The 12,326-nt window shown below is 27.7% G+C and overlaps 1 protein-coding gene across 1 annotated transcript; it reads right to left on the reverse strand.

Moving 5' to 3' along the window:
- Positions 1–3,570: 3,570 nt before the first annotated feature.
- On the reverse strand, positions 3,571–6,524 carry LOC120087312 (septum-promoting GTP-binding protein 1). Its single transcript, XM_039044279.1, has 6 exons — positions 6,029–6,524; positions 5,816–5,936; positions 5,621–5,717; positions 5,488–5,527; positions 4,198–4,281; positions 3,571–4,011 (listed from the first exon to the last, which is right to left on the reverse strand). Exons 1-6 carry the CDS (start codon positions 6,434–6,436, stop codon positions 3,847–3,849), a joined length of 915 nt encoding a protein of 304 aa, XP_038900207.1. The 5' UTR covers positions 6,437–6,524; the 3' UTR covers positions 3,571–3,846.
- Between the last annotated feature and the right edge of the window lie 5,802 nt (positions 6,525–12,326).

Below are 12,326 nucleotides of genomic sequence, written 5' to 3' on the forward strand. Positions count from 1 at the left end.
TTCCCACCAACGCATGATTTCGGAGAAAACGCCGAGCAATTATCTCATAACTGTCCAATTAATAAAATAATAAATATAATCATATTATATTGATAACCTATAGTTTGATATCTTATATCAACCATAGTGTTTTCTCCTCTACTTGATATAAATCATATTTATATCCAATTTCCTCCAAATTAATGTATCTTAAACATTTAGTCAATTATATCATATATAATTAACCAATTCAATTATATCATATATAATCGAACTTCCTCTTGTCAATTTGTATGATGATTTAGTTATCTTGTATATATATATTAAATATTTATTTTATATAAATTAATTTTATTATTTATATATTAAAATTGGGGGGAGGGGGGGTACAACTCTCTTCCTCTTTTCTGTCCATCCACGTAAGTGGGTGGTTGGAGTTTTATTTGGCATTTTGAAAGGAGAGAGTCTCCCTCTTTTCTGTCCATCCATGTAAGTGGGTAGTTAGAGTTTTATTTGGTATTTTGAAAGGAGAGAGTCGGTAAGAGAAAGAGAGAAAGGTTTTATGAGAGTATTGTTCTTGGAGATCAATCACAATTCCTCATCCCCCTCTCCACTCTCAATCCATTCCCTCATTCCAAAATAGCCAGAGTCCACCATTCTTGGGTTCTCTACATGAGAATACCAAGGTCGCTATCGTGGTAGTGTTCGTTTCTTGATCGAGGAATTCTTGAAGAAGGTATTCAAAGGTAAAGGTTTCTGAAACATCTATGTTTTTTTTTTTTTTTTTTTCAATTAAGCATGTTGTAATTTAAGTAAATGCATAAATTTGTTCTTTCCTTTCTGTAAAAAGTATATTCTATAAAAAATAGAAAATGGGACGATCCCGCTTCTGCTTAAGTTTCTCTTCAATGAGATCCTTCACAAGTGTCATTCCTGCCATTTAAACGAATTGTTAAAAAAACAAGCTCACTATTCACATTTATGTTAAAATTCCCACATAATGGTTGGTCATAATCAACTCTATCAACACCATCAATCACATTACCATTTTTAAACAACATAAATTCCAAATATTTGTCCGTCATTTAAAAAAACAAACAATTCATTACTAATTATTTACTAATTATCAAACTTAAATACAAACAAAAACAAACAAAATAATTAAAAAAAATTAAACAACTAATAAAAAACTTTGAACACCAGACTTAAATACTAAAACAATCTAATATTATAAGAAATATGTATAATAAAATTTCACTAAAGTTAATAATTTTATATTGAATAACAAAAAAAATACTAAACTTTTTAAATAAAAACAATGCTCGAAAAATAGAATATTATAAAAAAAACAATACATTACTAATTATTTTACTAATTATCAAACTTAATACAAACGAAAACAAACATATATACATACATACACACACACACATATATATATATATTAAAAACATTAAAAACTAATAAAAAACATTGAACGTCAAATTTAAATACTAAAATAATAGAATATTATAAGAAATATATCGTATAAAATCCACTCAAATTAATAATATTGTATTAAAATAAAATAAAAAAATACTAAACTTTTTAAATAAAAAAAACAATCCTGAAAAAAATATAATATTACAAAAAAAACAAACAATACGCTACTAATTATTTTACTAATTATCAAACTTAAATATAAACAAAAACAAATAAAAATATTTTTAAAAAATATTAAAAGTATTTAAATAAATTTCACTTAATTTGAACATCAAACTTATTAAAAAAAACTAATAAAAATATTTTAACATTAAACTTAAATACTAAAATAATAGAATATTATAAGAAATATATATTAAAAAAATCCGCTCAAATTAATAATTTTGTATTAAATAACAAAAAAAAATACTAAACTTTTTAAATAAAAACAATACTAGAAAACATAATATTATTTTTTTTAAAAAAAATAAACAATACATTACTGATTTCTTTACTAATTGTCAAACTTAAATCTAATGCCTAAAACTCTAATACTAAATTTTCTTCCAAAGAAAACTAAACCCTAAAAACTCTAACACTAACAAACTAACTAATACTCAAATAACTAATATTGTACTAAAAAAAATAACACTAATACTAGGTTTTTTCAAGAAAAGCCAAACGTTAAAAATTCTAATATTAACAAAATTTAATAATATTTAAAATGAAATATATATATATATATATATATATATATATATAAACATGGTAGATCAAACATAATATAAATAAGAATATTAAACTATAGAGAAAAAACTAATAACATCAATATATAAATATTTTTTAATTCAACGACTGTTAAAAAAATTAACATGAGAGATCTACTAATATCAATATATAACTAATATTCAAAAACTACTAACATCAATATATAAGGAATTAAACGTGTATATGTAGCATAATATAAATATCACAAAGTATTAAAAACAAAAAATTAGTAATAAATAAAAAGTAAACTCATAAATTCAATAGCGGTTTTACTATTTTCCCTCAAAGTGACAATGATCCCTCATTTTTTTGTTATTTGTTACTCGACAAAAAAAATTATGAAAAAATAGAATATTATGAGAATATGGATCTATAATTATTTTTTAATTAAAAAAATTAGAAATTTAGTTGAGTGAACGTTACCTCTTCTTTGTTCTTTATTTCCCAAACATCAACCAAATCTATAATTAATTAAAAAATTGAAATTTAGTAGAGTGAATGTACAAATCTCATAGTTTGATGGGCAAATGTGAAAAAAAGATGATTTAGTAACAATTTTTGGAAGAAGAAGGAAAAAGGTGTAGGGGACAAAGTAATTTGTGAGTTTGTAGGTGTGTGAAAAAATAAAAATCGAAAGAGAAGAAAGTAGGGTTAGAGAGTAAAAGAGAGGCCGAAAGAGTTGTGAGAAGTGGGAAGTGAAGAGGGGTGTAGAGTTTCAGAAAAGGTAGATCAAATTTTCAACACTCGACCCATAGATTCAAAGCGACAGCTACAGATGAAACCTATTAAAAACAACAGTTGGGATTAAAAGCAACGACAGGTGGCAGACAGACTCAATTCGAGACTTCAAGTCTCAAGATGGGTCAATGTGACAGTGTGGCAGGCGATGGGATGAGCAATGTCGAACGTTGAAAATTCAACCTATGTAGGTCGAGTTTCAACACTCGATCTCTTTCCTAATTTTTTTTTTTAACCCCTCAAACTTCAAAAAAGCTGACAAACTACCACAGATATCTAAATACTGTTAAAACTACAATATCTTACAAAATATTTCTTCAATGTACAATATTAAAATCAAACATCCATTTCAAATCACACAACCCCTAGTTAGGTATTCAACAATATAGCGATAGATTTCGAGTTAGCTTTGAGGAGAAAAAACGTGTCAACTTCCAAGACGTCAAATCACATGGGGTCGGAGTTGGACATTAGTTTGATTCCTCCTTGGATTGTATCTCCCAGAAGTTATGAACAAATAACTTCATGTGGTAGTTCTTTATCAGCTATGGATAATAATAATCTCATCAGAATCTCTTAGTGCAGCCTTTTCATACCCTCCCTTTAACGCAAGCAAATGTACTCTGTCATTGAGTAAAAAGGAATCCGATCGATTCTCTCTTTTTCTTTTCCTTCTATTCCTTGAAGTAAGAATCCGTTCATTTTGGATCAAAGAAAAAAGAGTTACAAATAAGATTTCAGATAACAAATCCCAAACAGATGATCAATCAACCTGCAAGGGAAAAAGATAGGGAAAAAAAATTCTCATTCTACTTTCTTCGTTTTCTTTCTTTCATTCTTTCTTTCGTGTTTTTCTTTCGTATTGTATGTACATCAGAATCAGGTTGAGTGTAACGAAAGTTAGAAGTCAATGATTGGCTCTCCGACGGTGAGGTTCCGCTCAATGCACCACGGGATGTCGAAGAGCTTGGCAGCAATGAACTTGAAAATCTTGTTGACATTGATGTTGTGAATGGAGCTCGAGAAGAATAGAGTAGCCTTCATAACTCTTGCATAAGCTCTTGCCTGTGAACACAAAAATAAGAATTCAAAGAGAAGTTTGATGAACAAAGGGAAAAGGGTCCCTCAAAGCATTAGATTCCACGCGGTTTTGATGGCTAAAAGTCTTGCCCCATTAACCCAACAGAAAGAGGCACAGTGCCATGTGAGAAAAGTGTTCAAATGGAATTTTCAAGTTGATGATCGATTTACCTGACTAACGATTGTCCACTGCAAATCTGGAGGGAGTCGAACAAAGTCGTCAAATTTGGTTCCTATCAAAATGGGAATGGCTGTCTGCAATAAACAAGAAATGACCCGAGAATTACTCCGAGATTGTTTGAATAACATGTTTTAAGAATTGACTTATAAGTATACAGGCGATCACGTAGTACCTTCTTTTTACACTAAGTTACATGAGCACAACCCATGAAGCAAACACCACATAAACTATGATCAAGTCACTCAATGTTGTACAAATAATGGAAATCAAAGTTATCGAAACATGTTTTAATACATACATGTAACGCTTAAAAGACCAAAACTATGTTTGTTAGGTGGGTAGTCTATTCCTTTTCATTTTGTTCTACATGTGCAGTTAGAGACATTCAAATGATATATGCCCAAACCAATCGAGCAATGGTTATGTTGGCATCTATTCCTTTTGGTTAGACGATATAAATTTAATTTGGGAAACCTACCTTTTAAGTTTTATCCTACGTGCAAGTTTTACGAATTGGCTCGCAAACCAAACAAAGTTTACACAAACACATAATTTACGGCCCGCTTGATAACCATTTCGTTTTCGATTTTTTATTTTTGAAAATTAAGTTTATTTCCTCTCAACTTCTTACAACGATTTGCATCTTTCTTAAATATAAAGTTGATTCTAAGCCAAATTTTCAAAAACAAAAATAAGTTTTAAATAATACTATTTTTCCTTTTCAAAATTGGTTTGGTTTTTGAAAACATTGGTAAAAAGTAGATAGCAAATCAAGAAATTCAGAGGTGAAAAAGAGTGTTTATAGGATTGATTTTCAAATACTAAAAACTAAAAACCAAATGGTTACCAAATGGGCCTAGCGATTTAGTTTTTTCAACACAATCCAAATAAAGAAAGGGAGAGAAAACTAGACTTGTGAAAACCGACATCCAAAACGTCTCATAATAACAAACCATTTTCTTCATAAGCAAGTTAGGTGGAGGAGAAGTAATCTTTTATCGGTTTACAGATTCAAAAGATAAAGAAAAAGTCTCCCATCTCTTTCTCATCAATTCTCACAGGACTTTTATCAATCACTTGGTGCTCAAAAAAACACTTTCACCCACAACGGCAAGACGGGTCACTCATTATTAGCAATAAAAGCCTCTTAATGACATGAGTTCAGTAAAAGGGAAGAAAATAAAAAGAAACAGTTCAAAATTTGGAATCCAAATCAAAACCAATCAACATTAACTTCACAGAATCCCATCAATGGCCAAAAATAGAATCAAAAGCTTTACCTGGTTCCATTTCCTAGCTTCTGTATACCAATCAACAACACTGCAAAAACCAAGCACAAACAAAACCAAACAAAAAAATGGACTTAAATTTCAAATTTCAAACAAGAATAACAAGATTTCGACACAAACAGACCTGTTTAGAGTTCGTCGACTTGTGAGATCGAACATGAACAAGATTGCGACTGCATCTTTGCAGGCCAATGGAAGTTGATCTTGTGAACTGCTGTCACCTTCATCGAACTACTCGTATTAGGAATTTTTCTTCAGAAATCTTCAAAACCCAGAAGGGAGAAAAAAGAATCGAGAAACAGAGGAAGTTTAATTTTACCTTTAACATCCCATATAGAGAACGAAATCAAAGCATTTTGGATGCTTAACGTTTTGTTCATTAGGTTTATTCCACTCATCTGTAAGCTATTTCTCTCCTGCTCATCGCCCACATACTTGATCTAATCAAAATCAAAAGAACAAAAAAACAAAAGGGTTAAGAGAAAGGAGAGATTAAGAACTAGAATGAACTTTATGTGAGGCGAAATTATACCACGAAGCTTGTTTTCCCAATCTGGCAATCTCCCAAGAGGCTAACCTTGAGAGAAACCAAATCAGCAGAGTCGAAATCGGAATCGGAATCAAAGGCACCGCTGGTGGTAGGCCCACAGTCCGTGGCGGGAGGTGGAGAGCGGGAGGAGAGGCGGCGGTATTTTTTAGGGGTTCTTCCAGAAGAACAAGCAAAAACCCTGTCCCAGATGAGGCGGAAGAAGTGGCGGACAAGGGAGACACGTTCAAGGAGTCTCCACCGGACGAGTCTCCGGCAAAGCTTGGTCATGGCGGCGGCGGGGGCGGCATGGGCTAGCTTGGCAGTGAAAAGGGAAGGGAGATCAGGGAATTTGTTAGTGATTTTAGCATTGGTTTGAATGCGAGTGGCGTTGGGTTTGTGGATTGTGGGCATTTGGCGCTTTTCCCAACAAATTTCAACGAAGCTAAAGTAGGAGGAGACTGGACCAAAGCAACAACAACAACAAGGGACAGTTGACCGGTTTTTTGGTTCTTCTCATTTCTTTTTTATATCCATGCTTTAAATCCTCTCTTGATTCTCCCAAGTTTTTTATTTATTTTATTGGAAAATTAAATAAATATCTATTTACAAATTTACTTTTTCTTTCCAATTTTCTTTTTCAATTTTTATTTTAACTTTATAATTAAAATAAAATTTTATTTTTAAATATAACAAAATGAACCAAAATATTTACAAATATAATAACTTTTCAAAATCTATCAATAGTAGATATTGATAGACATTACTTCTATTGGTATCTATCAGTCTAGGTATAGAAGTCTATGAGTATCTATCGTTGATAGATTCTGAAATTTTGTCATATTTGTAAATATTTTCAACAATTTTTTCGTTTGAAATTAAATCCCTAAAATCAATAATTTTTACATGTGTATAAACTTCTTCAAATGCCAGTTTTACCGATTGAACGATTAGAGTTTATACATAGATAATTTTCAAAAGAGATTCTAAATAAGAGTCTAAATTGATTCACTAATGAAATTTTAGGGGTTTAATTAATACAATCATATTTTCATGTGATGTTTTTTTTTCCAAACAATCTAAATTTATATATTTACAAAAGTTCAAAGTTTAAATTGATATAGTTATTATTTTAAAATTTTAATTGATATAACTCTCAAAGTTTTAGTGTATACACTAGATTTTTTTTTTCATAATTTATTATCATCATCAGTTTTTGTAAAGTACCATAGGAGGATTTTATTTTATTTTAGTGTAGTTTATAAATTCTAAAAGCATTTAGTTTAAATCTATGGTTAGAGTACAAAAAATTTCCAATACTTAGAATTTTAATCGAAACAATCTTGAATCTCCCACGATATTTTCAAAATAACGAAACTTAAAAAAAATGCGTATAAATGTAATTAAAAATTCATAATATAACTTGATGTAATTATTATTCCGTGATTTTAGTTGATACACACAACTCTCCAAATTTAAAAATACAAATTAAAATTTTTATATAATAATAGAAATTTTGGAAATAAAAATATAAAAATTTATTTTAAATGATAAAATTAGTGAAAATATTTATAATAAATTACTATATGTATTTATGAAGATAGATATAAATATATATAATAGTTTATAGCAATTTATCTATAAAAAATTGATATATTTATAGATATTTTGATTTATTTTGTTTTTTTTGAAAAGGGTGGGAAAATAATAGTAATGGAGTTTGAGAAGGGTCCAAATCGCCGGCGGTGGGCGAAACTGAAAGGCGACGTTTGTGTCAGTGCGTAGTCTGCCGGGTGCCGTGCATGCCTGAATAACACAGCTGACACAACTCCCACGCCTTTCCCATTTTTCTTCCTCTTTTTTTTTTTTTTTAATTCAATTTTATTTCCATCAATTTCCCTCTCTTGTCGTTTCCTATCCTAATTTCTCACACTCCCAACGTTGGAAAATGGGAACCTCTATTCGATTTTTTTTTTTTAATTATTCGTAATTTCCATAACATTGTTGACTAATTCTCTTTAAATGGATTCACCTTATTACTGATTAATTACGTATGTGACTTTAATTTCAAACTATTAATGTCGATGAAAATATCGAAATCTCGATTAAATAAGATGACGGTAAAAATTTTAAAAAAATTTATATAAATTATTGCTATATAAATGAAATTTGATTGTGACTTAAACTTAATTCTTATTCTTTTAATAAATTTTAATCTTAACCCTTCAAAATCTATTTTAATCTAATTTTTTAAAAATAATATTAATTACTTCACTGCCAGAAAAAGAAATGTTAATTATGACCAAATATTATTGAAAAATTCAAATAATTAACTAATTAATGTGAATTGAACTATGCTAATTTATTGTTCTTTTTTCTTTTTTGTTATAAATGGGTTCATAATTTTTTCTTTTCCGATTATGTTTATTTTACTCGGTATCACTTACAAATTCTATTAGGTTTTCTTTATTTATTATATACTTTGGAAAATATTATATAGATTCCTAAAATTTCAATTGTGTGTATAATTAGTTCTACTAATTTAATTCATGTTATTTGCATTCAATCACGTGCCGTATAAAAATGCAATCCTTGACTCTAAAATAGTAATCAATGCATTATCCAATAAACTATGCTTAAACTAATTTTTATATCATTTTTTCACTTTAATAAACGATATATTTTTGTTTCATCGAATATATTTGTCTTACCACATGCAAAAGAAAAAGCAATGTTACGTAACTTAATAATTTGAATTTTAAAAATTAAGCTAGTTTCGCTCTATTTCTCTCCAATGATTTCATGTTTCATTCGAATTTTTTAGTCAATTTCTAAAAAAAATACTTTTAGAAATCTATTCATTTAATAAAAACAACTTTCCTTAAATCTTGAAATATACTAAATAATTTTTAAAAGCTTGATTTTTCAAAAGAAAAATAGTTATTAAATAATATCTAAATTACACTTATATAAGAGTGGTATCTGGTAATTAAGCACTAATGTTTAATTACTTTACATTAAAGTCAATAGTCATAAATTAATTTTGAGTGGTAATTAATTATTACTTCAACAGTGTTAACCATTATGTCAAAGAATGAAAGTGAAATTTACCAAATCTAATTAATGGAATTAAAATTTTAGGGTCCAACCCAGATTATTCACTCACTCAAAAAGTCATCTTCAATTTTTTTTTTTAAAAAAAATTATTTTTAACTATGGAATCCACTTTCTATTTTCTAATTATTTAATACTTTTACCCATCTCTTGTACCCGACTCATTATGATTGAATAACACCGTTTAAAAACACACCATTATCTTCAAGTAATATTTAAAAACTAATATTATTCTTCACGTTGAAATTAGTATTTAAAAACTAAAAAAAAATTATGACTTGGGTATAGTTATCAAATAATAAAATTGCACTTTAGAAAAATGGAAAAAGAGTGTAGTAATTAAATTTATTAAAATATTAACAATTGTTCTTAAATCTTGTGAATTCAAATTTACATTTCTTGTTTGAATGGCAACACTAAACCAAATATTGTTTAAAAATAAAACACACAGTTATTCGTTTAACAAAAACAGGTCAATAAAAAATATATTAAAGGTGGGGTCACATGAAAACAAAATTAAATAAATAATAATCAAAATATTAAATCATAAATTTATTGACGAACTTTGGAGTTTGTCTATCTAGCATATGAACGCTTCCAAAATTAAACTTTGAGCTTTCAATTTCTATTAACACAAAATAGAAAGTTTAAAATACTATTAGACATGCAACTTAAATTTATATATACTGAATTAATTACAATTTATAAATTTGAATTTATCAATAATTTATAGACACTAAAATCTAAAGTTTATAATCTCTTAAACATTTTTAAAAGTTCAAAAATTAGAGGATGTTTAGAGTAATAAATTGGTTATTATACTTCTCGATTACTACACTTGGGTTATAATGATTTGTGTTTAGGGTATAGATTATTTTAGTTTGAGTTATATTAGTATCTGTTTGAGGTGTAAACTATTTTAGTTTGAAAATGAAATAGTAAACACTGTAGCAAAAAAAAAAAAAATACAAAAATGACGAATGTAGAATAGTAAAAAGGGTAACAAATAAGAGTTTTGAAATAGTGTCTACGGTAGCTAATTTGAGATTTTGAAATAGTATTTACTGTAACAAGAGGTGATTATTATAATCTTATGATAGTTTTTTTCCTAAACGTCTCATAAATAAATACAAATCTTAATGCCAATAGACTAGACTTAGAGTGGTTGGATACTTGAATTACCTTTTCAAGTATTTCTTTCTTCTTCTTTTTTTTTTTTACCCGAAAGAAAACCATTTTGAACAAAATTGAGGGTCTGTTTGGTTAGCAATCCAGATTTTGTTGTATGTTTTCAAATTCACTAAATTCAGTTAAATTTGTTTGGTAGACGACCCGAAATCTATTTCTGAAAACTATTTTTAGATTTTGTGATCCAAATAGCGTAAATTCTAAAAATAAAATTTTTATGTTTTTATTATATCCAGAATTTGAATTTTAAAGTTTAAAATGCATAATTATATTAAATAAAATTTAAAACATTTAGAAATATAGTATATGTCATGTTATGACTCAATTCAATTTTTTAAAAAATTAAATATTTTTGATGTAATGCATTTTATATATTAGGTTAAGTTCGAAATTCAGTCTCTATGGTTTGAATAGAGTTAAAAATCAGTCCATATAGTTTTAAAATTTAGATTTTAGTTATTATAGTTTGATATAACTTCATATATAGTCTCTATGGTTTGTTAAATCATTTTATATTATTCCTACAATAGGGACTATTTATGAAGCTTTTATCAAACTATATCGGGAAAATTCTAATTAATCATAAGACCTAAATTCTAACTTCTTCCAAACTATAGGGACAAAACTTTTTCAATTTATACGGTAAATTATATATTATTACAAAATAATAATTATACAATTTTTTTAAATATAAACTATATTCATAAATAAATTATTAATAGTTTATTATCAACTAATATTTAGTAGATAACTACAATTAGTTTGTTATTGTTTAAATTATAATCTAATTTCTGAATCATGCTATCAAACACGTGTATGACAACACGAAATATAACTCTATTTTCATTTAACCCGTTGTTTTCAAATTATCTAACAAACAGGCCCTAAAGTGTTTAGCAATCACTCAAAAAAGATTTTGAATTATTGAGCTTACGAAATAAGTTGGTTAGGATAAACACTATAAATCAACTTTTAGAAAAATGATTTTTAAGCATTCAGTGGTCAATATCTCCCTGATTCATGTAAACAAGACGCCCTAAAAACCATTCACATTACTTCTGCTATATTGGCATGAGTGCCACCACCCTCCAGCCACCACCATTGGTGACCAACTCTATCCATCGCCACCACTATCGACCAACTGCAATTACCCACCTTCCACTACCACCACCGACGCCCAACTCCAATAGCAACCATCTTAGGTGATTAACTCGAAGATCATTATTTTAAATTAATAATTGATGGTATTTTATTTCGTTCTTGGTAGTAATTTGACATTGATAAAAATAATACTTTGAATATATAATAAACTAAACAACTTGTATATAATATTTTTGAGTTATCAAACACACAGATGTTTTTATTTGGAACATTGATCAATTTTTTAGAAAAGCATTACCTTCTTAACTTGAGCAAAATCTATTTTCACAAGAAAAATTCAACGAAATTTAAATATATATGTTTTAAAGTGTGTGAAAAATTTATTAGAACACAATCCAATAAATGACGTGGCACTTCCTCTCTGTGAGTGCGTTTGAGTGGACAAATAAAACTTATATTATATACATATATTATGTACGTATAACATAACATATATATTTTGATATATATATATACACAACATATATTAGTTTAGGCCACATTTAGTTATAATATTTTTCTGCTTTTTAAACTCATGTTCTATTTTTGTCACTGTACATGTAATATAGTTTTTGCAATTTTTAGAGGAATATTTAAATTTTTAATCAAATTTAATAAACACGAATAGACATTATTTAATAAATTATGCACTTTTTAAAATCAAGAATCACTTTCAATTATTTTTAAAATGTGTTACTAATAAAGAAATAAATCATCTAAAAAATCGTATACACATTTAAGGGGTGTTTGGGGTAAAAGATTGGTTATTTTTAGTCATAGATTATTATAGTTGGGTTATAATAGTTTATGTTTGGGGTGTAGATTATTTTAGTTTGAATTATAATAGTATGTATTCGAGGTG

This window comes from Benincasa hispida, chromosome 9 (genome assembly GCF_009727055.1).
Source record: "Benincasa hispida cultivar B227 chromosome 9, ASM972705v1, whole genome shotgun sequence".
NCBI classification, from domain to species: Eukaryota; Viridiplantae; Streptophyta; class Magnoliopsida; order Cucurbitales; family Cucurbitaceae; genus Benincasa; species Benincasa hispida.